We start from the raw sequence: 26,284 nt of genomic DNA, 5'->3' as shown, positions 1-26,284 counted from the left end.
CAGTTCATCTTAGTTTGCTGATTCCTAGAAGGTCGACATTCACTCTTGCCATCTCCTGTTTGACCACTTCCAATTTGCCTTGATTCATGGACCTAAAATTCCAGGTTCCTATGCAATATTGCTCTTTATAGCATCAGATCTTGCTTCTATCACCAGTCCCATCCACAACTGGGTATTATTTTTGCTTTGGCTCCATCCCTTCATTCTTTCTGGAGTTATTTCTCCACTGATCTCCAGGAGCATGTTTGGCACCTACCAACCTGGGGAGTTCATCTTTCAGTATCATATCTTTTTGCCTTTTCATACTATTCATGGGGTTCTCAAAGCAAGATTACTGAAGTGGTTTGCCATTCCCTTCTCCAGTGGGCCACATTCTGTCAGACCTCTCCACCATGACCCATCCATCTTGAGTGGACCCACACAGCATGGCTTAGTTTCATTGAGTTAGACAAGGCTGTGGCCCAGGTGATCAGATTGGCTAGTTTTCTGTGATTATGGTTTCAGTGTGTCTGCCTTCTGATGCCCTCTGGCAACACCTACCATCTTACCTGGGTTTCTCTTACCTTGGATGTGGGGTATCTCTTCACGGCTGCTCCAGCAAAGTGCAGCCACTGCTCCTTACTTTGAATGAGGGGTATCTCCTCAGGGCCACCCCTCCTGACCTTGAACATGGAGTAGCTCCTCTTGGCCCTCCTGCGCTCCTGCAGCAGCTGCTCCTTGGATGTGGGGTTGCTCCTCTTGGCCGCCTCCCCTGACCTTGGGCTGTGGGGTAGCTTGCTCCTCTCGTCCGCGCTTCTGGGCAGTCTGTCACGGCTGCGCTTACAAATAGCTGTGAAAAGAAGAGAAGCGGAAAGCAAAGGAGAAAAGGAAAGACATTCCCATCTGAATGCAGAGTTCCAGAGAATAGCAAGGAGAAATAAAAAAGCCTTCCTCAGTGATCAATGCAAAGAAATAGAGGGAAACAACAGAATGCTAGAGATCACTTCAAGATAATTAGAGATACCAAGGGAACATTTCATGCAAAGATGCGCTCAATAAAGAACAGAAATGGTATGGACCTAACAGAAGCAGAAGATATTAAGAAGACGTGGCAAGAATACACAGAAGAACTGAACAAAAAAGATTGTCATGACCCAGATAATCATGATGGTGTGATCACCCACCTAAAGCAAGACATCCTGGAATGTGAAGTCAAGTGGGCCTGAGAAAGCATCACTATGAACAAAGCTAGTGAAGGTGATGGAATTCCAGTTGAGCTACTTCAAATCCTGAAAGATGATGCTGTGAAAGTGCTGCACTCAATATGGCAGCAAATTTGGAAAACTCAGTAGTGGCCACAGGACTGGAAAAAGTCAGTTTTCATTCCAATCCCAAAGAAAGGCAATGCCAAAGAATGCTCAAACTACCACACAATTGCACTCATCTCACACGCTAGTAGAGTAATGCTCAAAAGTCTCCAAGCTAGGCTTCAGCAATACATGAACCGTGAACTTCCAGATGTTCAAGTTGGTTTCAGAAAAGGCAGAGGAACCAGAGCTCAAATTGCCAACATCTGCTGGATCATCAAAAAAGCAAGAGTTCCAGAAAAACATCTATTTCTGCTTTATTGGCTATGCCAAAGCCTTTGACTGTGTGGATCACTATAAACTGTGGAAAATTCTGAAATAGATGGGATTACCAGACCATCTGACACGTTGAGAAACCTGTGTGCAGGTCAGGAAGCAACAGTTAGAACTGGACATGGAACAACAGACTGGTTCCCAATAGGAAAAGGAATACATCAAGGCTGTATATTGTCACCCTGCTTATTTAACTTATATGCAGAGTACATCATGAGAAACTCTGGGCTGGAAGAAGCACAAGCTGGAATCAAAATTGCTGGGAGAAATATCAATAACCTCATATATGCAGATGACACCATCCTTTTGGCAGAAAGTGAAGAGGAACTAAAAAGCCTCTTGATGAGAGTGAAAGAGGAGAGTGAAAAAGTTGGCTTAAAGATTAACATTCAGAAAAATATGATCATGGCATCTGGTCCCATCACTTCATGGGAAATAGAGGGGGAGACAATGGAAACAATGTCAGACTTTATTTATTTGGGCTCCAAAATCACTGCAGATGGTGATTGAAGCCATGAAATTAAAAGACGCTTACTCCTTGAAAGGAAAGTTATGACCAGCTAGATAGCATATTAAAAAGCAGGGGCATTACTTTGCCAACAAAGGTCCGTCTGGTCAAGGCTATGGTTTTTCCAGTGGTCATGTATGGATGTGAGAGTTGGACTGTGAGGAATGCTGAGTGAGGAAAATTGATGCTTTTGAACTGTGGTGTTGGAGAAGACTCTTGAAAGTCCCTTGGACTGCAAGGAGATCCAACCAGTCCATCCTAAAGGAGATCAGGACTGGGTTTTCATTGGATGGACTGATGCTGAAGCTGAAACTCCAATACTTTGTCCACCTGATGCGAAGAGTTGACTCATTGGAAAAGACCCTGATGCTGGGAGGAATTGGGGGCAGGAGGAGAAAGGGCCGACAGAGGTTGAGATGGCTGGATGGCATCACTGACTCGATGGGCATGAGTTTGAGTAGACTCCGGGAGTTTGTGATGGACAGGGAGGCCTGGCATGCTGCAATTCATGGGGTCACGAAGAGTCGGACACGACTGCTCGACTGACCTGAACTGAAAAGTGACTTGTTATCACCACAGGAGTCCAGCTCAGTATCTTTTTCTCATTTCAGGCACTTCACCTGAGTAACTTGTCCATGAGGAAGACCACCACAGGTCAGATAGTCAACCTGCTGTCCAACGATGTGAAAAGATTTGATCAGGTAAGCTGCCCCTGAGGGATCCTCTTCCACTTTCAGTCCTTCTCACTGGGTTTAGCTTATGGTTGATGCCAGATACCTGTGTTTGCTCTTCAACAGGATTTGTTGAGTATCTAAAACAAGAGTTCTCTTTATCCAACTCTCATTTCCTCTGTGTGCAACTTAGATGTAATAATGTGTGTTGTCCATAGATGAGAAAAAAAAATTTTTTTTTTCTGAGATAATCTATGGCATACTTCAGTAATAGGCAGCAGTGTTCTTCCCCAGCTTAATTTGTGTCCCTAGGGGTCCTCCTGGCATGGACCTTCTGGGTACATGGTGTTGGTGTTGCAACCTGACCTGTCTTCCTCCTCCTCTGGATGATGAAGGCCTGTGGTCAGGGATTGTTTCCCACTGCCCCCCCCCCCGTTCAGTGCCTTCTGCATAGGGAGCCTATGAGGAATAATGCCAAGTGGGTGGTCCCCAGCCAGACACAACCTCTTCTCTGCTATCTCACCACACTCTTTTTATCCATATAGCTTATGAGTAGATCATGTGACCCAGGGTGTTGCAGCTGTTGCTCAGATCTGTATTGCACTAGACACTTGTCTTTAAATTATTCATTCATCAAGCATGAAGTAAGATCCCCCTACCCACTTTCAGGGATGAATACTATTCCTTTTCTGGAGAAGCTACAGCCTGTCAGGAAGATAAATACACAAGTAGTTATTGGAGAATGTGGTAGGTACCATAAAATAGGCTTTCCTGGGATGCTAGGGAGAGATGGGGGATGAATTTTGGAACAGAGAGTTTGGGGAAGCCCTGAGCTCATATGTAGTGTCAACAAAATCAACATTTTCCTTCAAGCTGCTGGTCTGGTTCTCCCTGGATATCCCTGAAGCCAGCCCTGTGCTGCCCCAGAGCAGCGTCATCTGGGGTAGATGCTTGAGTTTCTGCTTCAGCAGATTTAAAACCCACTGAGATCATTCCCATTTAGGTTCCTGTCTATTCTTTCCAAGCATATTATTTCTATAATCGGTCCTTACTGGTTTTGTTTTCATACCATCCTAAGAAGGCTTTGTCTTTCTCTTTTAAGGTAATGACGTTTTTGCACTACCTGTGGGTGGGGCCGCTACAGGCTATTGCAGTGACGGCCCTGCTCTGTATGGAAATAGGAATATCATGTCTTGTTGGGATGGCAGTTCTCATTATTCTTCTGCTGGTGCAAAGCTGCTTTGGGAAATTGTTTTCATCACTCCGGTAAGAGAAACACTGATTTAAAAAATTGATGATGTGTAACTGGTAGCATCCACAGTCTGCTTGATGCTTTCATTCAAAAACAACAATAAAAAATGCCTTCTTTTGTCTCTTCATTGCATGTGTTGTAGATGCTTCAGACTTAGCCAGTAGAAGCTCCAGCCTCAAGCTGAAGGCTGACCTTTAAGGGAAAAAGTGACATTTGCCAACTTTTCCCAACATTGTAACTGAATAAATAGTGTCTTTAAGCAGAATTCACTGATGTCAAAGTTATTTAAACATTATTAGAGGTACTAATACTTTTATATAATATACAGGACCTTTTCTAGCTACATATATTTTTGTTATGTTTGTGTTAGAGCCATTTTCAGGTATGTATGTTTTTGTCTTGTTTATAATTCAGTGTTTTTAATTATCCAGTGTCCCAAGGGCAATTTTGTCTTGATTATGTCTTTATAAAGCCCCATAGTCCCAGCAGTAAATGTAATAGATAAGTGGCTGGTGATGAAGAGCCTAATGATAATGAGTTACACCTGAAGCAGGTCACAGAGAGCTGGAGGTGGGTCATTGTTTAGGTAGTCAGGTGATGGAGATATTGTGTTGTTTGAAGTACATTGAGGGTTGTTTGTGGGTGCCTGTATGTGTATTTTTCTATGCTTGGAATTTCCTTTGCTCTCTTTGCTGTGGAGAGATGTTCCTTATCCTCTGAAGCCCTATTCTAATGCTACCGGGTCTCTGAAGCTTTTCTTGCTCTCCTTTCCCAGTGGAATTAACAGTTCCATCTTATTTGCCCCCAGCACTATAATCCTATTTTATTACAGCACAGACACTGTCTTCCTGTTAGAGTCAAGGTCTTTTCTGCCTTCCTTGCCCAGTTGTGACCTCCTTGAGCAGACAGTCTGTATCTGTTTCATTTCAGGACTTTATTATACATTACTACAAGTTTTCCAAGTTATGTGTTGAATTTGGCTGAATGTTTGAATTTCTAATGGAAATCTCTCTTTTTTTTTTTTTTTTTCATTTCTCCAATTGTACATTTGTCTGTATTTTCAGCTCAAAAGAGCTGTAGGGAATCATTGGATCCCTGTTCTCTGCTTGTGCCCCCTGCTGCTGCTATGGAAAGCTGGGCTGTGATCACTAAGTTTCATCTCTCACGTCTGTCCCCTCAGGAGTAAGACTGCAGCTCTCACAGACGACAGGATCAAGACCATGAGTGAAGTCATAACTGGCATCAGAACAATAAAAACGTATGCTTGGGAAAAGTCATTTATAGACCTTATTACCAGATTGAGAAGGTAAGTTTTTATTTATATCAAGTCACATTTTGTGCCTTTTTATTTCCTATTTTTACTGAATGAATTTAGGAGCCTTACCAAGTTTTCACATTAATGTAAACTTAACTATACCCCACTCCCATGTGTGGCAGTGGGGTTAAGTAGAATAGGGGGAACATAATTTTAACCTGCTCTCCCATTTACCATATATATGTGCATATATATATAGCCACACCAGACGGCTTGTGGAATCTTAGTTCCAGGGATTGAACTCAGGCCCTAGGCAATGAAAGTGTGGAGTCCTAACCACCAGGGAATTTTCTCATTTACTATGTTCTTAAAGGGGAAAAAAAAAAATATATATATATATATATGTGTATATATATATATAATATATATGCTTCTTACTTATACAGAAATGAAATTCATAATATTTCTTATAAGCAGTAATTGTAAAATTTTAGTATTTGAGATGATATTTAAACTAAAGCTGTAATTTATGTTAATGTAGTACAAAGGGGAGATTATAAAGGTTGGGTATAACTGGATCAGGCCCAACTTTATGAATCAGTAGTTTTCATTCCAAACAGCCATGGAAATATTGGGTTTTTTTAAATTGTAATTGTTTTTATTTTTAGATAATCATAGATTCATATGCAGTTGCTTATAGTACAGGGACCTCCCATGTATCCACTGCTTAGCTTCCTTCAGTGGTAATTTCTAGAAACACTATAGTGCAATATTGCAACAGGATGTTAACACAACTATACAGGGAAGATACAAAATATTTTCATCAGGACCAGGATTACACATGTTGCCCTTCTATAGCACACCTACTTCCCTTCTGTCCCCACCACATCCTTAACCCCTGTCAATCACTAGTCTGGTCTCTATTTCTATAATTTTGTCATTTTTAAAGAATGTTATCTAAATAGTAGCATACAGAATGTTACCATTTTTGATTGATCTTATTCACTAAGAAGAATTTCCTAGAGACTCATCCAAGTTGTTTCATGTATAAGTAGCTGGTTCCTTTTATTGTTGAGTAGTATTCCTTGAAAATACTGGGTTTTTACTTGCTTTATGTTTATAGAATTTGTTTCATCTTTCAGTTAAATATCTGATGAGTGTTCGTACTCGAGCCCAGGGTGCTGGGAATTCTCTGGCTGCTCCCTGTCACCTCTCACTGTGCACCTTTGTGGGGCCCCTCCCTCTTCTGGGGATACACTCCCATCTCCCTTCTTCTCTGGCCTCCGCCAGCCCTGACTGATTCCAGCTCATCTCGGGTTCCATGTGTCTGTGACTTGCCCTGACTCCACTGCCCGGGGTTACACGTCTCTGCTCTGTACTCCCTCGGGGGCTGTGCTGGCTGCCTGTGTCTAATGTCTTGGTGTCTCACAATTTGGGGACTGCTTTTTCTCTCCCCCAACAAGTTCAGGAGCTCCTGGGCAGACGGGATTTGTCTTAGACCTTCTCAAGGTACCTGGCACACGACTTGTGATTACAAATGCTTGTTGACTGAATATTCAAATCCAATCTGATTGACCCAAAATATTTAAAAGTGTGACATTAAGGACACTTTTAGTTGGAAGAGTGAAGTGGTGATGCAGTGTGTGGTCCTGGTGTCAGGGCAGACCCCCAGGTGTGCCCTGTGTAGTGTCTCCCTGACGTGAGGGATGGTTTATCTGAATCTGTGTCCACTGCCTAGAAAGGGGCCACTCACACAGGGCACTGAATCCATGGGTTGATGTTGGTGTTCCTTTTAAAACCTATTTCCTACTCTTTTCCAGGAATGAAATTTCCAAGATTCTGAAAAGTTCCTACCTTAGAGGAATGAATTTGGCAATTTTTTTTGCTGCCAGCAAAATCATGATTTTTATCACCTTCATCATCGCTGTTGTCCTTGACAACCGGATTACAGCCAGCCGAGTGTTTCTGGTGGTGATGCTGTTCGAGACTGTGAGGTTTACAGGCACCCTCTACTTCCCCATGGCCATCGAGAAGGTGTCAGAGACCGTTGTCAGCATCAAAAGAATCAAGGTTTGATGAAAAGCAATTTTTTTTTTTTTAATTGTGGGTGAACTTTATGCACAATATCTTATTTGGTGTCACTGTGTGCCAGTTTGGTGACATTTAACTCTCAGTGCCAAAGCTGGCAATCTTTCCAAAATGTCATACATAGTCCCCTCTCTTCTTATATAGAGCACATTACAAATGTTAATAAGATCCCTGCTGGTTTATGGGCAGCAGTAGCAGTGGCACAGGCTCTTGATGTGCAGTGGTGACTGAAGGGTGATTAAAATGTCTAAAAGCAGGAGCAGCAAACAGATTGCATCTCCTACTCTGACTGGAACAATGAGGTAGTGACTGCACATTCCGGGTGTGAACAGGATTCTTCTCTGATCCGCGAGGGGAGGAGATTGCTGAGAGGTCCTTGTTCTCTGGGCAAGAATAGTAGTCACAGATTCACTCAGTTCTCTGTGTTTAAAAATGTGTTCTTTCCTCCATAGATGCTTCTTTTCTTGATTGCTGAGCTTGCCTTTTGGATCTGCCTTTTCATCCTTGTTCCCTTTTCACTTTCTGCTTAATCCTATCTCTAGCTGCCCTCTTCCTTTCAAATTTGTGATTCTTATCATACCCACTGTCTCCTTTTCCTAAGAGTCTCTAAATTTCCAAGGGCAAATAATTTACATCATCAAGACAAAGACTTGGCACACAGTAGGTGCTCAATTATTCATGTCTTTATGAGTAGGTCTAAAATGAGGATAAATTGGCACTGTGACCTGACCTTGGCATGAGTTTGAGTGTCTGGGCTCTACAAAAAATCTAATTTGTTTTGTTCTTACTTTCTTACAGTGAAGGATGGGCTGTTAATAGCTCTTTAGTGAAGTTAGATCACTCTGGTTGTGATTATATTTTATTTTTGGGTCTTGTCATCAAAGCCGATTTTTTTATCATTCACTTTCTCTACTGTAAACAGCTATTACCCATAAAACAGATCAATCATGTGGGTTCAGTTCTGGTCGCCTGAGTTTATCATTTTCCCAGAGTAGGCTCAAATTTATGTCCACTGAGTCGGTGGTGCCATCCAACCATCTCACCCTCTGTTGCCTCCTTCTCCTCCTGCCCTCAATCTTTCCCAGCATCAGGGTCTTTTCCAGTGAGTCAGCTCTTTGTATCAGGTGGCCAAAGTATTAGAGCTTCAGCATCAATCCTTCCAATGAATATTCAGGGTAGATTTCCTTTAGGATTTACTGGTTTGATCTCTTTGCTGTCCAAGGGACTTTCAAGAGTCTTCTCCAGCACCACAGTTCAAAAGCATCAGTTCTTCGGTGCTCAGTCATCTTTATGGTCCAACCCTCATCTGTACATGACTACTGGAAAAACCATAACTTTGACTATGTGGACCTTTGCCAGCAAAGTGATGCCTCTGCTTTTTAATGAGCTGTTTAGGTTGGTCATAGCTTTTCTTGGAAGCTTTACTATGACCAAAGCTAGTGGAGTGATGGAATTCTAGCTGAGCCACTTCAAATCCTAAAAGATGATGCTGTTAAAGTGCTGCACTCAATATGGCAGCAAATTTGGAAAACTCAGCAGTGGCCACAGGAGTGAAAAAGGTCAATTTTCATTCTGATCCCAAAGAAGTGAAAGTCGCTCAGTCATGTCTGACTCTTTGCAACTCAAGGAGCAAACGTCTTTTAATTTCATATCTGCAGTGATTTTGGAGCCCAAAAAGTAAAGTCTCTCACTGCTTCCAGTTTCCCCATCTATTTGCCATTAAGTGATGGGACTGGATGGTATGATCTTAGTTTTTTGAATGTTGAGTTTTAAGCCAACTTTTTCACTCTCCTCTTTCACTTTTATCAAGAGGCTCTTTAGTTCCTCTTCACTGTCATCTGCCTATCTGAGGTTATTGATATTTCTCCTGGCGATCTTGATTCCAGGTTGTGCTTCATCCAAGCCAGCATTTCACATAATGTACTCTGCATATAATTTAAATAAACAAGGTGGCAATATATGGCTTTGATGTACTCCTTTCCAAATTTTGAACCAGTTCATTGTTCCATGTCTGGTTTTAACTGTTGCTTCTTGACCTGCATATAGGTTTCTCAGGAAGCAGTTAAGGTGGTCTGGTATTCCCATCTCTTTAAGAATTTTTCAGTTTGTTGTGATTCACACAGTCAAAGGCTTTAGAATAGTCAGTGAAGCAGAAGTCTATGTTTTTCTGGAATTCTCTTGCTCTTTCTATGATTCAACAGATATTGGCAATTTACCTCTGGTTTCTCTACCTTTTCTAAATCCAGTTTGTACATCTGGAAGTTCTCAGTTCACATACTGCTGAAGCTTGAAGGATTTTGAACATTACTTTGCTAGCATGTGGAATGAGCACAATTGTGCAGTAGTTTGAACATTCTTTGACCTTGCCTTTCTTTGGGATTAGGCTTCCCTGGTGACTCAGCTAGTAAAGAATCTGCCTGTGGTACAGGAGACCTGGGTTTGATCCCTTGGTTGGAAAGATCCCCTGGAGAAGGGAAAGGCTACCCACTGTATTCTAGAGAATTCCATGAACTGTATAGTCCATGGAGTTGCAAAGAGTCAGACATGACTGAGCGACTTTCACTTCTTTGGGATCAGAATGAAAATTGACCTTTTTCACTCCTGTGGCCACTGCTGAGTTTTCCAAATTTGCTGCCATATTGAGTGCAGCACTTTAACAGCATCATCTTTTAGGATTTGAAGTGGCTCAGCTAGAATTCCATCACTCCACTAGCTTTGGTCATAGTAAAGCTTCCAAGGCTCACTTGACTTCACACTGTAGGATGCTTGGCTCTAGGTGAGTGATCACACTTTTGCAGTTATCCAGATCATTAAGACATATAGAACCTGCTTCTCTTTTGTCTCCTTCATTGGCAGACAGGTTCTTTACCACTAGAGCCACCTGGGAAGCCCAAAGAACTACCATATGATTCAAAAATTCCAGTTCTGGGTATTTTCCCAAATATAATGAAATAAGAGATATCTTTTCAAAAGATATCTGTACTCCCATGTTCATTGCAAAGCTACTCATAATAGCCAAGATGTGGAAACTACCTGAATGTTCACTGATGGGTGAATGAGTAAAAAGTTAGTGTGCACATAAAGCAGAATATTATTCAGTGTTAGGAAAAAAGGAAACTGCAATAGCAACAACATGGGTGAAACCTGAAGACATGATAAGTGAAATAAGCTAGTCGTATAAGGACACATGCTATATGATTCCACTTGTAAGAGGTATCAAAAATAATCAAATTCATAGGATCAGAGTCAAAGCTAAAGGGGAAATAGGGAGTTACTGATCAATAGGCATAAAATTTCAGGTAAGAAAGATGAATATATTTTGGATTATCTCCTATACAGTGTTGTTTCTGTTGTTACCAATGATGTACCTTCAATTTACTGTAATAAAATGACAACAGAAATGGAATCCTGACAGCAATTCAATGGGATAAGCATTAGTGTCCCCATTTCACAGGTAAGGAAACAGGTCCTATAACAGATGGAATAGTTCACCCATCTTTTCATCTCTCATAAGTGACAGAACTAGGATTCTGCCCAAAGCCTGGTTTCTTGCATTGCCTTGTGAGTATATTCTGGTGTGCGGAATCTCTCATTAAATGTGGCTTTCATCATCTGTGGCCCTACATCTCTTTCTTTGTGCTCTTGGATGTGACTTTGTCCTGACTAAGCCATGTATTTGTGGATTTCTTTCCTTCCCTGAACTCCAGACTTATCTAAAAGGCAGCTACAGTGCCTTGTTCATTTTTGTACTCCTCACAAATAGCCGATGCTCAGAAAATGTGCAACTGAAGCGACCTTCCAGCTCCATCATGTCTGGGCTCCTGTAGATGCCTAACTATTAATCATGGTTGTAGCAGAGACAGTGGTAATTTTGATTCTGAAATCAATTATGTGATGCACTTAAAGGGAATGCATGAAAGGGGACCTACAGAGTTTTTCAGAGTATTGTGCTCAAATATTTGAGTAGGATTTTTTATTTCTTTTCCACCAAAATGCACCTGAACAGTGTCTGAGGCTTGAAATTCCTTTCCATGTAGATGTGTATCGTAACATTAAAATTATAACCTGCTGAGAACTTTGAATTTTCTTGGGGTTTTGTCAGGATGCTTTGTGTCCTGATTAAACATCATTGATTTGAGCAAGAAACCTAGATTTTCTCTCATGTTCATACATTTTCTGGCAGGATGATGGTCTAGGAATTTAGAGGTCTTTTAGGCAATAGTTGTTTTCAGTAAAGGCAGGACTAATGGCTGAGAATAAGCATGGTGAGAAGGTTGGTGTTAGCATGACAAATAGTCCCAAGATGAGTAGAAATAATTGTTGAACTATTTTTTTTCTTTTACATATTAGACTCTTATTCAGCCCATATAATTTCTACGATGCTTAAAAAATTTTATTTCTCTAGCTCATCAGAATCCCCTGAATGCGTTTAAAACTAAGTGATCACATCTTGGTGTTTCTGATTCACTAGTTTTTGCTGGGGCCCAAAGTATCTGTGTCTTTAGTCAAGGCCCCATGCATCTGAAAGTAAGCTAAACCTGGGAAACATTGCTCTAGTTGTAGAAAGAAACACACAAAGTCACCAGGTGTTTTAGCAAATATAAAATATGGCAGGATGTTGGTGAGATTAAAATAATTTGAGAGGAAAACCCTGTCTTAGTTTATGCTAGCCTTTTAGGGGAGGGGGAGTAAATTTGGAATTTATCCACCTATTTCATCACTTTCATCACTTCATAAAATAACTGAGTACTACCTACCTGAAATCTGGAGCAGGCTAGATGAGTATGTACAGTGGCAGGTAAGCACATGCAGAGAAGTCCTTCCTGCTTGGAATATATATTTTATCAAGTGAGGGATTAAAAAAGAATCAAATAGTGAAACTCACTGTGGATGCCCACTTGTGTGTCATTAGTCCTTGGAAGGAAAAGTCTGAAGTGCCATGAAGTGCATTGGCACAGTCACTGGTGTAATTTTGAAGGTCATGTTTCTTGGGAAGGCTGAGGAAATTACCTGGAGAATTCCGTGTATAGGGCTGGGAGAGGTGGGAGACTGATGTTTCTTTTTCCTGGGGAAGGTGATGTGATGAAGTCTTTTAGTGTGTGAGAAGGGGATCCATGCATTTGAGGAACCAAGAATGTCTGAGCCTGCAGAGTATGGAGTGCTAGAGGCCTGATCAGGGGACTATGTAGGTCCCTACAGATAACATTAAGATTTTTTTATCATCTCAGAGTTCCCTCTGGCTGCAGGTTCTAAATGTGTTGGAGTTTGGAGCCAGACTTTCTTCTTGAGGAGAAACTAGTCCACTTATTGAGAAACTTACAACTTTCCTCATGGCCTGAAACTCTTCATATTATATATATGTATATGTATATGTATATATTGGAGAAGGAAACGGCAACCCACTCCAGTATTCTTGCCTAGAGAATCCTGTGGACAGAGGAGCCTGGTGGGCTGCTGTCCATAGTCACATAGAGTCGGACGTGACTGAAGTGACTTAGCATGCATGCATATGTATACACACACACACACATATATATAATGTGTGTGTATATATGTGTGTGTATTATATACAGACACAAACATATATATATAAAATACTCTATCCTGTATTCACTATATTGCTATATATATGATGTACTGTATATTTTATTCTATATATTATTTAGTGTGTTCTGATGTAAACCATCACTTTAAGTACAGTTGGAAAAATTATATGTAGGCTGTATAAAGTTTGTTTTAAATTCCAGGAAAAGCAGTTGTGTTTGTTTGTGCTTTCATACTGCAAACTCAACTGTCTGTTTTTCCTTTCTCTGTAGAACTTTCTGTTACTCGAAGAGATACCACAACATGACCATCAGCTGCTGCCATCAGATGGTGAAACAATTGTGGACGTGCAAGATTTAACTGCTTTTTGGGATGAGGTAATAAGTCCTCCATCTCAAGATCGTGACTGCTAATAAGACAACTGTGACATAGACTTATAAGAAAATTTTGAGGTTTTACACATAGTGTAAAATGTGACTTGCTCATATACTGAAAGTATGTTATAAAACTACTGGAGATTAAGTGTAAAATTAGCCTAAGACATCTGACAGGTTGTTCTCTCTCTCATTTTCAACAGAGCTTTAAAGTATTAGCACATCTTGAACTTAAATTACATACATTGGTAATGTTAGAATTTACAGGATTGGACATACAAAATGCTGCAGTATGATATGGGTTAACTAACAAATACACAACCAGTTGATAAAGACAACAGCCTTTGGGGAATCAATGTACATTTTCTGTGTACTGATGTTCACAGACCATCTTACTACACATTGAGTGAGGCTGTGATCTGGATCTTGGCTGTGAGGTAGGGTGGGGGCTCCCCCATCCTAAGCTTCTAGAAGCTCCTGGCTACTTTGATGGCAGCCAGTGACAGGAGGAGACAGCAGGTGGTCATCATGAGCTCCAGTGATTCTGTTTAAAGCTTTCACTATATGGAAGCTGACATGGAGAACTGGCAATATTCCAACACTTGGTTTATTTATAATGTTCAGGCAAACAGGAAAAACAGAATTTGCTCTCAAGTGTTGCACCCCCAGTGCAGCCCCTTTATCAAGAATTGAAATGCCCGCCTGCAATCTGGTTCCATGGTCCTCTGTGCACACCCTCCTATGTCAGTGTGGGTTAGTCAGGAAAACTGAACCCACATCACAGGAGGGGGAATCCCAAGTAGGTTAGGTCATGGGTGAGAGCCCTCGGGAGGGAGAGGGGCACAGACATTGGGGTTTTGGAGAGAAGCTGAGTCTGAACGAAGCCCCTGCTCGGTTGGGAGGCAGGAGACAAACATGAGCTCTGTAACCTGCTCCCCTAGACAGCCAGGTGGGTAGGTGAGGGGAGGTCTCAGGGACCCAGGTCTCATTCATGAACTGGTGGGACTTGGTCTCAGTCTTTAATAAGCTCTAAAATAAATAGTCCTGTGTGAGCCTCCGAATCTCATGGAGCAGGGGTTTCCAACTGTGTCTGCACAGAGTCAGGGCTCAGCTGATGATCCTTGTTGAGTCAGTGTCCCCTGATCCTGGGTAACCAGGAGGGGTGGGGACCCAGTGCCTCTGAGCTGCCGAGTGCTGCCCCCTTCTGGTCATGGCTGAGCAGTGCCTGCCTGAAGCCTGGACAGGGAGGGCCACTCTGTCCTGTCTTGACAAACCTTGAGGGGAAGTGACAGGGATGATGATTGTATGTGGCTCATTGTTTTGTTGTTATACCTGAGTGAAAAGTAGTAAAATGGGAACCCCAAGTGTCAACACGAAGAAAGGAGTGGAGAAGTTTAAACAAATGCTTCTCATATATTAAAATCTAGCTTCTTACTGATTTTTCATTCCTAAAATCTGAAACTTTTTTTTGGTGATGGAAATTATTTTTTTCAGTATGTGATTGTATTATTATCAGTTCAGCTGTTTACAGAGAAATCTTTCATTTGGAAGATTATCTAGACTTTTTTATATAGACTCTATGCTTTTAGTCTTTTGGGCATTTTACTTAATTACATGTAACCACTGTGTATGTGTTTTTAAACATAACAGTTACTGACAATTTTCTTAACACTTAGGATATATAAAGAAGTACACATACCCTCAAGTCTCCCAGGAGTATGACCTGTGATTGGCATGATGAGTACATTGTCCTTCTTCCTCACATTGGATTGTGTGCTGTCAAATGCATTTTCATGTTTTTGTTTTCCTTAAAGTAGAAGTGCTTTATTGTCCCTGTTTAGCCAGGACAGGTAATGCATGTAACATGTATAAAGCTGAGGCTTTATTCCTCTGACTCACAATGTCATAATTTTCTTTATTCCCCATTTTTTTTTTGTTGTTATTGGTGTTAAATTAGAGCTCTTGTGAAATTAGACCATTATTTACAAGAGTTAATTTATCAAGAGTGATTTTATTATGTAAAGTGTCCCCTTCTTGCTGAGTGTCACTGAGATTTTTTTCTTTATCAAATGAAAGTGGAGAGATTAACGGATATTTCAAATTACAGTGTTTATTAGTGTAGGGCCAGGCGTGCTATGTACTTCTGCCGCTACCTTGTGGAAATTAATGAGATCGTTAAAACCAAAGATTGCATGTGTGCTCAGTGTATCAGACTCTTTGTAATCCCATGGACTGTAGCCTGCCAGGCTCCTCTGTCCATGGAATTTCCAGGCAAGGATACTAGAGTGGCTATGAACAGGTAAGTGGTAAAAACCTCCCACACTGAATAGTCTAGTAAGTACATTATTTTAATAAGCTTATGTGCATCATTCAGTTTGCATTTCAAGCAGGTTCCTTGTCATTTCAACTCCTTAAATTCTGTGGGTGTCTACACCTGAGTCTATATGGAAATCTGGTAAAAGAAACCTTCCTAAGGCAACTAAAGCTATTTCAACTCCCAAAAAGATAGGAGTGGATGAAAAGACCTATAAAACACAATGTCTTAAAATGAGAAAAATGTGGGCTATGTTAGCATTTTAATGACTCTTATGGTATTTTCCCCACTTTTTGAAGTAATTTGTGTTACTTTATTGAAATGGGTTCAGTTTTGTAACTTTCATTTGCAGGAATCAGGAACCCCAGTCCTACGAGGCCTTTCCTTTACTGTCAGGCCCAGTGAACTGTTAGCTGTGGTCGGACCTGTGGGTGCAGGAAAGGTACGTTCTGATGCCTTTTGGCAGCTTGATAACAGCCCCTGTTATATTCTCAGAGTGGAGCCCAGAGCTGAGTGTGACAGTTTGAATTCAGTGTGTCTAGAACAGTTTTCTCTAGGTGTGTTCTATGGAACATTCATTTTGCAAGAAAGTTTCGTTTTTGCAAACTTTATTTGCATTTTGCAAATAAATCTGAATAAATGCACACTGTGTTTTCCTTCTTGGTGCTTCACGTTGCCCAGTTGAGAACAACTTGTCAAGCATTGAACATCTCAGTGAAGGAAATTATTTATGTGACAGCTCTTCAGAATGGATGGAGACAATGGGGATTTCTTTTTGTCACAGTGGCCCCTCCAGGAAGTCTGGAGGTGGTGCAGGCTCTTCCAGGAACCTCTGAGCATTTCCTCATGTGACTTGACTCGGTCCTGTCAGTGCACGTGTAGTGAATGTGCGGCCACGTGCTGGAGCTAAAGGTACAGACGTGAGCCAGGGTTCGACGCCTCTGCTCCAGAGCAACCAGGTTCTGGAGTGAGACGGATACACAAGCAGGTTATTTTAGTCCAGGGCAAAGAGCACTCTGATGTGTGGACACAGACACAACACATCTATGTTTTGTAAAAAATTTGAAATTTACACGTTGACTTAGTCTCACGTGTTTCGTACAACAACATACAGAAATCTAAATGTGGAATATGTACACGAAAGGGTGATGATTTCCTTTATGATGGACTTTTGCTCTGCAGACACAACCCACTTTAGAGTTCTTTTAGTTCATTGTTTTTGAATATATTCTTTACACATAACTTTAAAAAAATATAATATTTGTTTATTTGACTGCATGAGATCTTAGTTGCAGCATGTGAGGTCTAGTTCCCTGACCAGGGATTGAACCCCAGCCCCTGCACTGGGAGCTCAGAGTCCCAGCCACTGGACTACCGGGGAATTCTCTACACATAGCTTTTTAAGAAAAAGTATTTGTCAAATAAAGGATATCCTGGATGTAGGACCAACTGCATTAAACATCAGATATATGAACTACACATCCTATGGGGCTGCTCTGCTAGAGAAAGATGTTAAATATTCTTAATTAGGCTTTGCTGAGTAGAGTGCTTCATTTGGGGGAAACTCAGGCAGCATAGATTGTTATACTATTCATATTCCTTACCAACCTTTAGTTTACCTTGACCAATGGTATTATTTTTATTTTTTTATCACAATCACCAGAGCAGTACTTTATCCTGTTGAAGGAAAGGATTCTATCATGTATCAAGCTCCAGGGTGGGGTCGGCCGTGCTGCGGGGCGTGTTCCATCCTGAGTGCACCCTGTTCACATGTGTGTGTTGCTGTCTGTTTCAGTCATCACTGTTAAGCGCTTTGCTGGGGGAGCTGCCCCTGAGACAGGGGAATGTCAACATCCACGGGAGGATCGCGTATGTTTCTCAGCAGCCCTGGGTGTTTCCAGGAACTGTGAGGAGTAACATTTTATTTGGGAAGAAATATGAAGAAGACCGATATAAAGAAGTAATAAAGGCATGTGCTTTGGAAAAGGTAAATAATGACTTTTGAGCTGCATTTACTGAAATTTCAAATAGTGATGATGTTGGTTTCAACTCTAAAGTTAGTTGAACTTTCTTTTTAATTTTGAAAGGTCTTTGATTGTTGCTTAATATTTATGCTGGTCTTCTGGGTGAATATGCAGGCATATGTGTTGCTGTTTTATTCCTAATATGATAACAACACCCACAGAATAACTTTGGTGGGGGTCAGTGTGGTTGTTTCATTTTGTGAAATTTCACTCACTGTTTTTGGCATGGAGGGCTGTGCCACACGCCTTGTGCAATCTTAGTTCCCTGACTAGGGACTGAACTCAGGACCTTGGCAGTGAGAGCAGAGTCCCAACCACTGGACCACCAGGGAATTCCCTCGTTCACTTTTAACTTCTTTTTTTAATGGACAATTGCAAAACTGTAAAAATAGAGAGCATGGTGTAATGAATCCTCATGTACCCACCCCCAGCTTCAGCCAGGAGCAGCTGGTGGCCAGTATAGCTGCATCTCCACCTCTGCCAGCCCCACCCCCACCCCAGAGTATCCTGGAGAAGATCCTAAACCTCAGATAAGTTCATCTGCAAATGTATCATTAGTTTTCTCTGAAAGATAGGAAAGCCTTTGGGGAAAAAAAAATCACATTATTTCACCTGAAAAATAACCCAGATTCCTGAATGTCATCAACCTACTAGTCTCTGTTTACACATCCTTAGTCATTTTCACTTTCATGCATTGGAGAAGGAAATGGCAACCCACTCCAGTGTTCTTGCCTGGAGAATCCCAGGGACGGGGGAGCCTGGTGGGCTGCCGTCTATGGGGTCGCACAGAGTCGGACACGACTGAAGCGACTTAGCAGCAGCAGCAGCAGCAGTCATCTCACAGAGGAATCTCCTTCAGCGTTGCTGGAGTCAGCCTGCACATTAGGTCTCCCCACTGACCCTTGGCTCATGCCTCCTCAGGCCTTTTCAGTCTCTAGGTTTCCCTCTCCACTTGGTTTTGACTTGCATTTTTATTTAAAGAAAATAGAATGCTTTAACATTTCTTCTTAATACTGCATCTTTTCTTTAGGGGAGAGAGTGTTTTCAGAAATGGCATTGAGTTTCACAGAAAATAACAAAATGAAACATTTAACTCATTGGGATTTAGATGAAATTGGTGAATGAATGATGAAAACTGAACTTGAGGGGAGAACGTAATTTGGCAAAAAGGAAGAAAAATGTAAATACTGATTAAACAGTATGTTCCTCTCCTGGGTTATAAAAATCCATGAACAGTAGTGTTAAAGGGTTCCCCTCGAGTCTGTTGAGTCCAGTCTGGACATCCAAGTATTCTTCTATACTGTGAGAAAAAGCCCAGGACAATCTTTCAGAGGTGAGGAGTTAAGACTCCAAAACCCTCTTCCTGAGGAAACAGAAAATATTAATTTTGCTTGAACCACAGCTTGAACATCATAGATTGTATCACGTGAGTAGCATTTTGCAATAATGTGGTTAAAACAGAATTGCTCCTTTAATGGGCTTCTGTTTCTTTCTCTTGGGTTCTTATTAATGGGAGATTGTGTTTGCAGAAATAATGTCAAGTTAGCAGGAATGAGCTAGATTTTTATTAAATGGTGTAGTGACTGTATAAGAAAAGAAGAGGGAAGCAAAGGTGGAGCAGTGAGAACAGTAGCTCCCATTTATTCAGAGTCCGTGTGCAAATCATTTTTCTGTCTTTCACCCCTGTATGTGCACACGTGTAAGAGGGTATATGAGTTATTGATTCTTTCTCAGTGTCTTCAGCATTAACACCCTCATGTTATAGTTGGTAAACTAAGGCTTGGGGATCAAACAGCTCATCTCAGCTCATTCAGATCCCTTTCTGCAGGACTCTAGACTCCATGCTTGTCCTCTCCATGCTGTGCCGCCTCTCAGTTGAGGAAATTTATAAGGAAGAATTTTTTAAAAAGCAGGTGATAGATGAAGGTGTAAGGTGGGGTGTGGAGTAAACAGATATCAGGCATTTCCTCTTTTCTTTAATCACATCCAGCCCCTGATGCCCAGAGCAGACTCCAGAGACCCAGGCCAGGGTCGGGTATTTCTTTCATGACCTTGCCTTTCTGGTGAAGCTCAGTCCCTCTTTCTCCCCACATCTGAGCATCTCTGCAGAAGAGCAGATGCTGGGACAGTGGCTGATATTCAGCTTTTTCCCCGGGGGTCAATGTTTTGGACCAGTAATGTGGGCAATGTTCTGGGGCCTCCCCCACCCTCGGGTGTCCATGTGGCAGAGTCTGGTGGGTCCCTGCAGGACCGGGCTGCAAGGCGATTCTTCTGTACATGATGTAACCATTATAAACATGGACTGCTATCCTAGTCTGCGTGGTCAGAACACGGACACCTTCCAAATGTGTCTGGAGTGTGACCCCATCTCTCCATTCTCACTGCTCTCACTCTGGTCCTGACCATGGTCATCTCTCACCTAGATTTTTCCAGCCTCCTCACTTATATTCATTCTTCCCCTTCCCCACTTACTGCCTGTTTTCCACAAAGCGCAGGAGTGATTCTTTAAAAACACAAGACTGTGTAAGTCCTCCCCTTCCTCCTTTACTGGAGTGACTCCAGGCTCCTCCTGCTCCAGCTCTGCCCTTTCTTCCCTCATTCTCACTCTGCTGTCCTGCCTCCTTGCTTGTCCTGAACCCCTTGGGCATCTCCCCAGGGCTCCTGCACCCGCCCCTCCCTCTGTGAGAGCAGCCTCTCTGGGTCTGCCTGAGCCCCTCCCCACCCCAGATCTGCTCACACCCCCTCTGAGCAGAGCCTTTCCCCCCTAGTATGGACTCACTTCCCTCCTTCACTCTCCATCCCCCTGAGCCGGCTTCCTTTTCCTTCCTGTCCTCAGTCCTTGCACTCAACATGGAAAGAAACTGTAGGGACTTTGTTTCCTCATGGCTAAATCCATTGCGCTCAGAACAATGCCTGGTGTGTAGTCAGTCCTCAATAAATATCTGTTAAAATGGTCAAATGCCTAAATACTGTGAAAAACTACAGAATGAAGCAAAGATGAAAAACCCTGAGAGGTTTGTTTTTTTAATGTTCAAGGTTATAGTTATTCACTATGAAATAATCCCATTATCGTTGATCAAACACTTGTGGGAAGAACTACTGCTGAAAGGTTAGGATGGCAGGAGAATACATTTAAAATCTTTTTCTTTTTTCCCTTTTCTATCTCCTTATAGAATTTGCAGAATTTGAAGGAAGGAGATCAAACTGTGATAGGAGATGGAGGAACCCCGCTGAGTGAAGGACAGAAAGCCCGGGTCAGCCTCGCCAGGTAAATGGGGTTTCAGTTGCCATCCTGCCCCTCCTCCTCCGGGGCTCCTAGTGGACATGAGCACACAGACCCCGCTCACCAGGTGGGCCTGTGTGAAGCAGGGTCTTGGTCCTTTCCCTGGGCTTGTAGAAGGAACATGAAGTTGCTGGACACTGTCATGATTCAGAGATGAGACTCAGGGAGTGTGAAGTGTCTTCTGATGTCTCTCTCTGTTTTCTAGAGCCGTGTATCAGGACGCAGACATCTACCTCCTGGATGATCCGCTCAGCGCAGTGGACGTAGAAGTCAGCAGGCACTTGTTCGAACAGTGAGTTTGCTCCTGTTTCCTATCATTTCTTCTTTCCAAGAGCCCTGTAGGGATCAGGGAAGGGAGCTCAGGAAAGCCTTTGTGCTTCAGGAGACTCAGCTCGCTATGTGCTGCTGTCCTTCTCTCCCTTTTTTCCCTCAAAAGAAGATCCATTGTAGAGAAATCTTGCATCATGATGAGGTCAAGACAGGAACATACAGCAGGTGCTTCCAGTGTGTGGAGGCCAGTGGGGTCCATGCTTTAGGGAGTCAGGGATAGATGGCAGATTCTACCCTGTGACTTGCAGTTTATGGATCCAGACGCTTGGACGGATCCACACCCCTGGAATAAGAAGAATGATATCCAATTTTTAAATCATAGAGTGGAACTCTGTAATCTGATACTTGGCTGCCAGTTCTTTTCTTCCATCATTTAAGGCACATTAGAAGGTACACAGTTTTCAGTACTGACATAGAGCTTCCATGGAAAGGCCCTGTTAGCTTATGCTTATTATTCTGTAGGTTTGAAAATACTTAGCAAAGCCTAGAATTCAAGAATAATTTATCAGAGCCATACTTGATATCAGAGTATAGCTTTAATCATTTAACATCTCTTCATGGATGCTTGTGGAATGAATACTTAGACCCACAATATAGGGTTAACTTGAATGTGAATCTGTTATTTAGAATCTTTCTAAAATCCTGACTCACTTTGTGATTCTGGAATTTGGTGTCAGTGGCTCTTGCTTGGCCCTAGAACCCCTGAAGGAGAACAACTACGATGCTTTTCTGTGTATGTCTTAACATATACTGACTGAGGCCTTTGATGGAGTCTAGATTGGCCTCCTTGAAAGCCTCATGAACTTGCTTTTGCTAAAACAGCCTCCACATCTCCCCCCAGAGTTAGTTCCCTTGCTGTTCACTTTATTAAAGCCAAAGCACCTTCCAGCTGCACTTATTAACACCCTGCTGTGTGCACTGAGTTAGATGCCCTTACAAATGTTCCTACACAAAACCTCTCAGTTTACAAGGAGGACAGTGAGCTAAGAGAGGGGAAGGACCACAATGGGCAGAATAAGGCAGACGAGGACACCCAGCTCTCATTCCTGCCTCTGAGGAACCTGTCTCTACGTGGAGCTTGTTAAGACAGATGCCGGGGAAAGGTCAGCGGAGTCAAGCTTTAGAGAGTTTCCATACAGGGTAGTGAGTGCTGAATAGAGGCAGAAGTGGCAGCTGGAGGCTTTCATTAAAAGTGGATGAATCGCACTTGTACTTGATGTTAGGAGTTTCCTTCAGTAGTGAGGCTATATCCAAGGTTGTTAAGGTTTTACCACTTTACGCTTGAACACTAAGCGGGTTCTGTCACCTAAAGGTGAGAGGCCTTCGGCGAACTGATGCTGTCTCACTATGCTATGGATCCCGATGTGTTTCAGCCCCACATCACCAGACCCCCTGCCTCCTGCGTCATCAGCTCTTCGGGTCTGTCCTGATCAGACTGCCACACTGCTGTCTACACAGCTCACCCTCCTGCTCCAGCTCTTCTCAACTCCCCCACCCCACGTTCAGGAAACAGCTAAAGGTCAACAAACAAACAGGTTTCTTTGCTGACTGCCCTCATCAGCCTTTCCAGCTCGTCCCCTTACTCACTCGGTGTCTGGCTGTGCTGGCTCTGTGGGCGGTCCTTTCTCACGTCCGTCTGTATGTACATACTGGTCCCTCAGTCCCAGAGCCGGGGAGCCTTGCAGCAGGACACAGGAGGGTGAAAGGTGGGTCCTGCCTTTGCCTTCTGCTCCTCCAGGGGGCGCCCGTGCCATCTGTCTTCCCACAGTCCTCAATAATAATGCTTAATAAAAAGCATTATTTAGAAAAAAATCAAAGCCATTAATTGGTCACTTTGGAATTATTTATATTACAGTATATGTGATGGAATATTAGGAAGAAAACATTTTACAACTTTTGGGTTGCTCTATCTTGAATATAGCAGCCCATCAGATTTGATTTACAACCACTTTCAGGGACAATTGGCAAGTAATTACAAATTAAGGAGAAACATTTACATTAAAAGCTTTAGTACTAAGACTGAAGAGGGCTTCCTCAGTCAAGAAACTTAGGTACAAACTGAACTAAGACATCTCAAAAGGTAAAAATGAATCCTTTTGGACTTAATGAAGCGATGGTTTGGGTGTCTACATCCTGGGGTCTTGCTTCTGATCACAGACCCAGTATCCAGAGTGTCCCCTTAGGACTTTTCTGTCCTGTGTCCAAAGCACATGACAGCCCATGGTCAGGGAGGAGTGGGGAAGGGGGCTGACATTTACTGGGCAAATTGGTGGTTTGGTTTCTCAGAACATGGGGTGAGTTGTCATTGACATTGTTTGAGATGGAGAAACTGAGGTTTGTTTAGTAGCTTGTCTGATGTCATCAAGCTCATGAGAGGGACTGAGCTGCAGTCTGCTGCCTCCAGACTCTCCACCTGACTCACTCACAGCCTGAGCTCTGGTCCTTGTTCCTGAGATTTGCTCTGCGAGGAGCTCGGGCTCCCAGGTTGCCTCTCTGGAGCCCTGCCTATAGTCACCAGGGTCCTGGACCCAGGCACTAACTTCCTGGTGGGGCAGGGGGGATTGCGGACCCAGTGGGATGAAACTGGGGTTGAATCCCTTGGGGGTCTGCATTTAAAATGTAGAAGCAGTCTGAGGGGTTACTGTGAAAGGACACATTTAATAATGTGAGGGATAGTGAGGGGATTGTTGAGTCACACCTCGGCAGAACTTGGCAGCAGCTGTTGCTCTTAACAGGCAGGAGGTAATTACCAGTTTCAGGGGAATTGACATCTAGTTGGCTTGTTAGTTACCATGGAAACCAGCAGAGGGTCATGCCCCTCCTGCCCCTTTGACAAGCATAGTGGAGGACTCCGATCTAAAGCTAGAATAGTCATTAGCTGGGCCTTGGGACACGCATATAGGAAGGTCAGTCATGTGAGGAGGTGTAGTTGAAGCAGGTACTGGTCAGGCAGGGGATGTACAGAGAGCAAGAGAACAGCCATTTTGGGTGGTCTGACCATACAGGGGTCTTGGCTAAGAGAAGTGGTATGTCTTTTGATTTGTTGGTTGATTTCCACTCCGATTTGGACCATTTGGATTCTGTTCTTTCATTTCCATGTTTGGAAGGTGTTCAGTGCTAATGAAAGAAGAATTGCTTCCTGAATGGGACTGGGAATGTTGAAGAGACTGATGGAGGCCACGCCAGCGTTCATTTTCTGCCTAATGTTATTTGGGGGGAAGGGTCTAGAATATGCACTCTGGCAAAGGTTATCAAGAAACTATTCATTTTTGTTGTTAATATGTACATTGTAAATCATAAATAACCACATAAAAATTGACTAAAAATGTACACTTTTTTATATGACATAGATTCCTGTTCTCCTATTCTCACATAGAAATAACAAAGTGCTTTAGTTCAGTCGAGTTTTGGAATCTCAATGTTGCTCAATTGCTTTTCTTTATGAAATAGATGGGAAAACAGTGGAAACAGTGTCAGACTTCATTTTGGGGGGCTCCAAAATCATTGCAGATGGTGATTGCAGCCATGAAATTAAAAGACCCTTACTCCTTGGAAGGAAAGTGATGACCAACCTAGATAGCATTTTAAAAAGCAGAGACATTACTTTGCCAACAAAGGTCCATCTAGTCAAGGCTATAGTTTTTCCAGTGGTCATGTATGGATATAAGTTGGACTGTGAGGAAAGCTGAGTGCCGAAAAATTGATGCTTTTGAACTGTGGTGTTGGAGAAGACTCTTGAAAGTCCCTTGGACTGAAAGGAGATCCAACCAGTCCATCCTAAGGGAGATCAGTCCTGGGTGTTCATTGGAAGGACTGATGCTGAAGCTGAAACTCCAATACTTGGGCCACCTCATGTGAAGAGTTGACTCACTGGAAAAGACGCTGATGCTGGGAGGGATTAGGGGCTTGAGGAGAAGGGGACGACGCAGGATGAGATGGCTGGATGGCATCACCGACTCGATGGACAAGAGTTTGAGTAGACTCCGGGAGTTGGTGATGGATAGGGAGGCCTGGCGTGCTGCGATTCATGGGGTCGCAGGGAGTCGGACACGACTGAGCGACTGAACTGAACTGAATTGAACTGAAGCTGAGTTTTAGGTAAAAGAATTTAGCTCTTGGTGCCTCCTTCATTGGACTGCTTTTTAGAATTTTTTTTAGTGGAGCTGGAGTCAAGTTTGCTGCTGATGAATTTGAAGACCTTGCCAGATTCATTGATTTATGTTGTATTAAATTTTGTCATTTATTTGGTATTTAAACTACAGATCTTTGACTATTGTGTTGTTTTTGTCTCACTATGTTTTAAAAGTATAAATTTTTTACTTTGGAGTACCCCATTAATGTGCTTTTGCATGCTATACCTTTTATATTTGCAGGTGTATTTGCCAAGCTTTGAAAGATAAGATCACAATTTTAGTGACTCATCAGTTGCAGTACCTAAAAGCTGCAAGCAACACTCTGATATTGGAAAATGTAAGTAGTTTCTAGAAATCTGTGGAGCTTGCTAGCACTTGCTAGCACTATGGTGAAGGCCAGATCCTCTCAATAGGTTACTCTCTTGGATTCATGGTAAATGCCCTCTTCTCCCTCAGTTTTTTGCCCCCTTCTTCCCAGAGCTGGTGGTACTCATGCCTCTGAGGATGAATTCAAAGACCATAGAAATGTCACTATTATGCTCTAAGCCACATAAACCCTAAAGTGTATAAAAGTGCTACCATGGAATTACTGAGTCACCACTGTTCTAATGAAATTTGTTAAGGACAATAATGCTATTTTATGTACAAGATTTTGTTTTCCCCTTCCAGGATTTAAGTCAAAGTATACTAATTTGGAAATTACAGATACTAAGACCTGTTTGTAACCATGTGATAGTCAAATGCAGTTTGCTAAACAGCATCTTCCATTAACACCAGAAGTGAGGTTTGGTAGCCAAGCACCAGGGTCAGAGATGTCCTCTCTGCTGGTGTCTCCAGTTGCTGGTCTCCCTGCCCAGGGCTCTATGTGCCTGATACGTGTGGGAGCCTG

The 26,284-nt window shown here is 42.5% G+C and overlaps 1 protein-coding gene across 1 annotated transcript in view; it reads left to right on the top strand.

The window, feature by feature from the left end:
* Window positions 1–26,284, top strand: part of LOC133049362 (ATP-binding cassette sub-family C member 4-like) — a 109,241-nt gene that overhangs the window by 23,104 nt on the left and 59,853 nt on the right. Inside the window, exons 5-14 of the mRNA XM_061133339.1 lie at window positions 2,739–2,828; window positions 3,901–4,064; window positions 5,231–5,356; window positions 7,126–7,375; window positions 13,210–13,314; window positions 15,978–16,067; window positions 17,421–17,612; window positions 20,823–20,917; window positions 21,138–21,224; window positions 25,636–25,732. Coding sequence (XP_060989322.1) covers window positions 2,739–2,828; window positions 3,901–4,064; window positions 5,231–5,356; window positions 7,126–7,375; window positions 13,210–13,314; window positions 15,978–16,067; window positions 17,421–17,612; window positions 20,823–20,917; window positions 21,138–21,224; window positions 25,636–25,732 — 1,296 coding nt within the window. The remainder of the gene's footprint in view (window positions 1–2,738; window positions 2,829–3,900; window positions 4,065–5,230; window positions 5,357–7,125; window positions 7,376–13,209; window positions 13,315–15,977; window positions 16,068–17,420; window positions 17,613–20,822; window positions 20,918–21,137; window positions 21,225–25,635; window positions 25,733–26,284) is intronic.

Source organism: Dama dama, chromosome 30 (assembly GCF_033118175.1).
Source record: "Dama dama isolate Ldn47 chromosome 30, ASM3311817v1, whole genome shotgun sequence".
NCBI lineage: Eukaryota > Metazoa > Chordata > Mammalia > Artiodactyla > Cervidae > Dama > Dama dama.
This window is presented reverse-complemented; position numbering and strand designations above follow the sequence as displayed.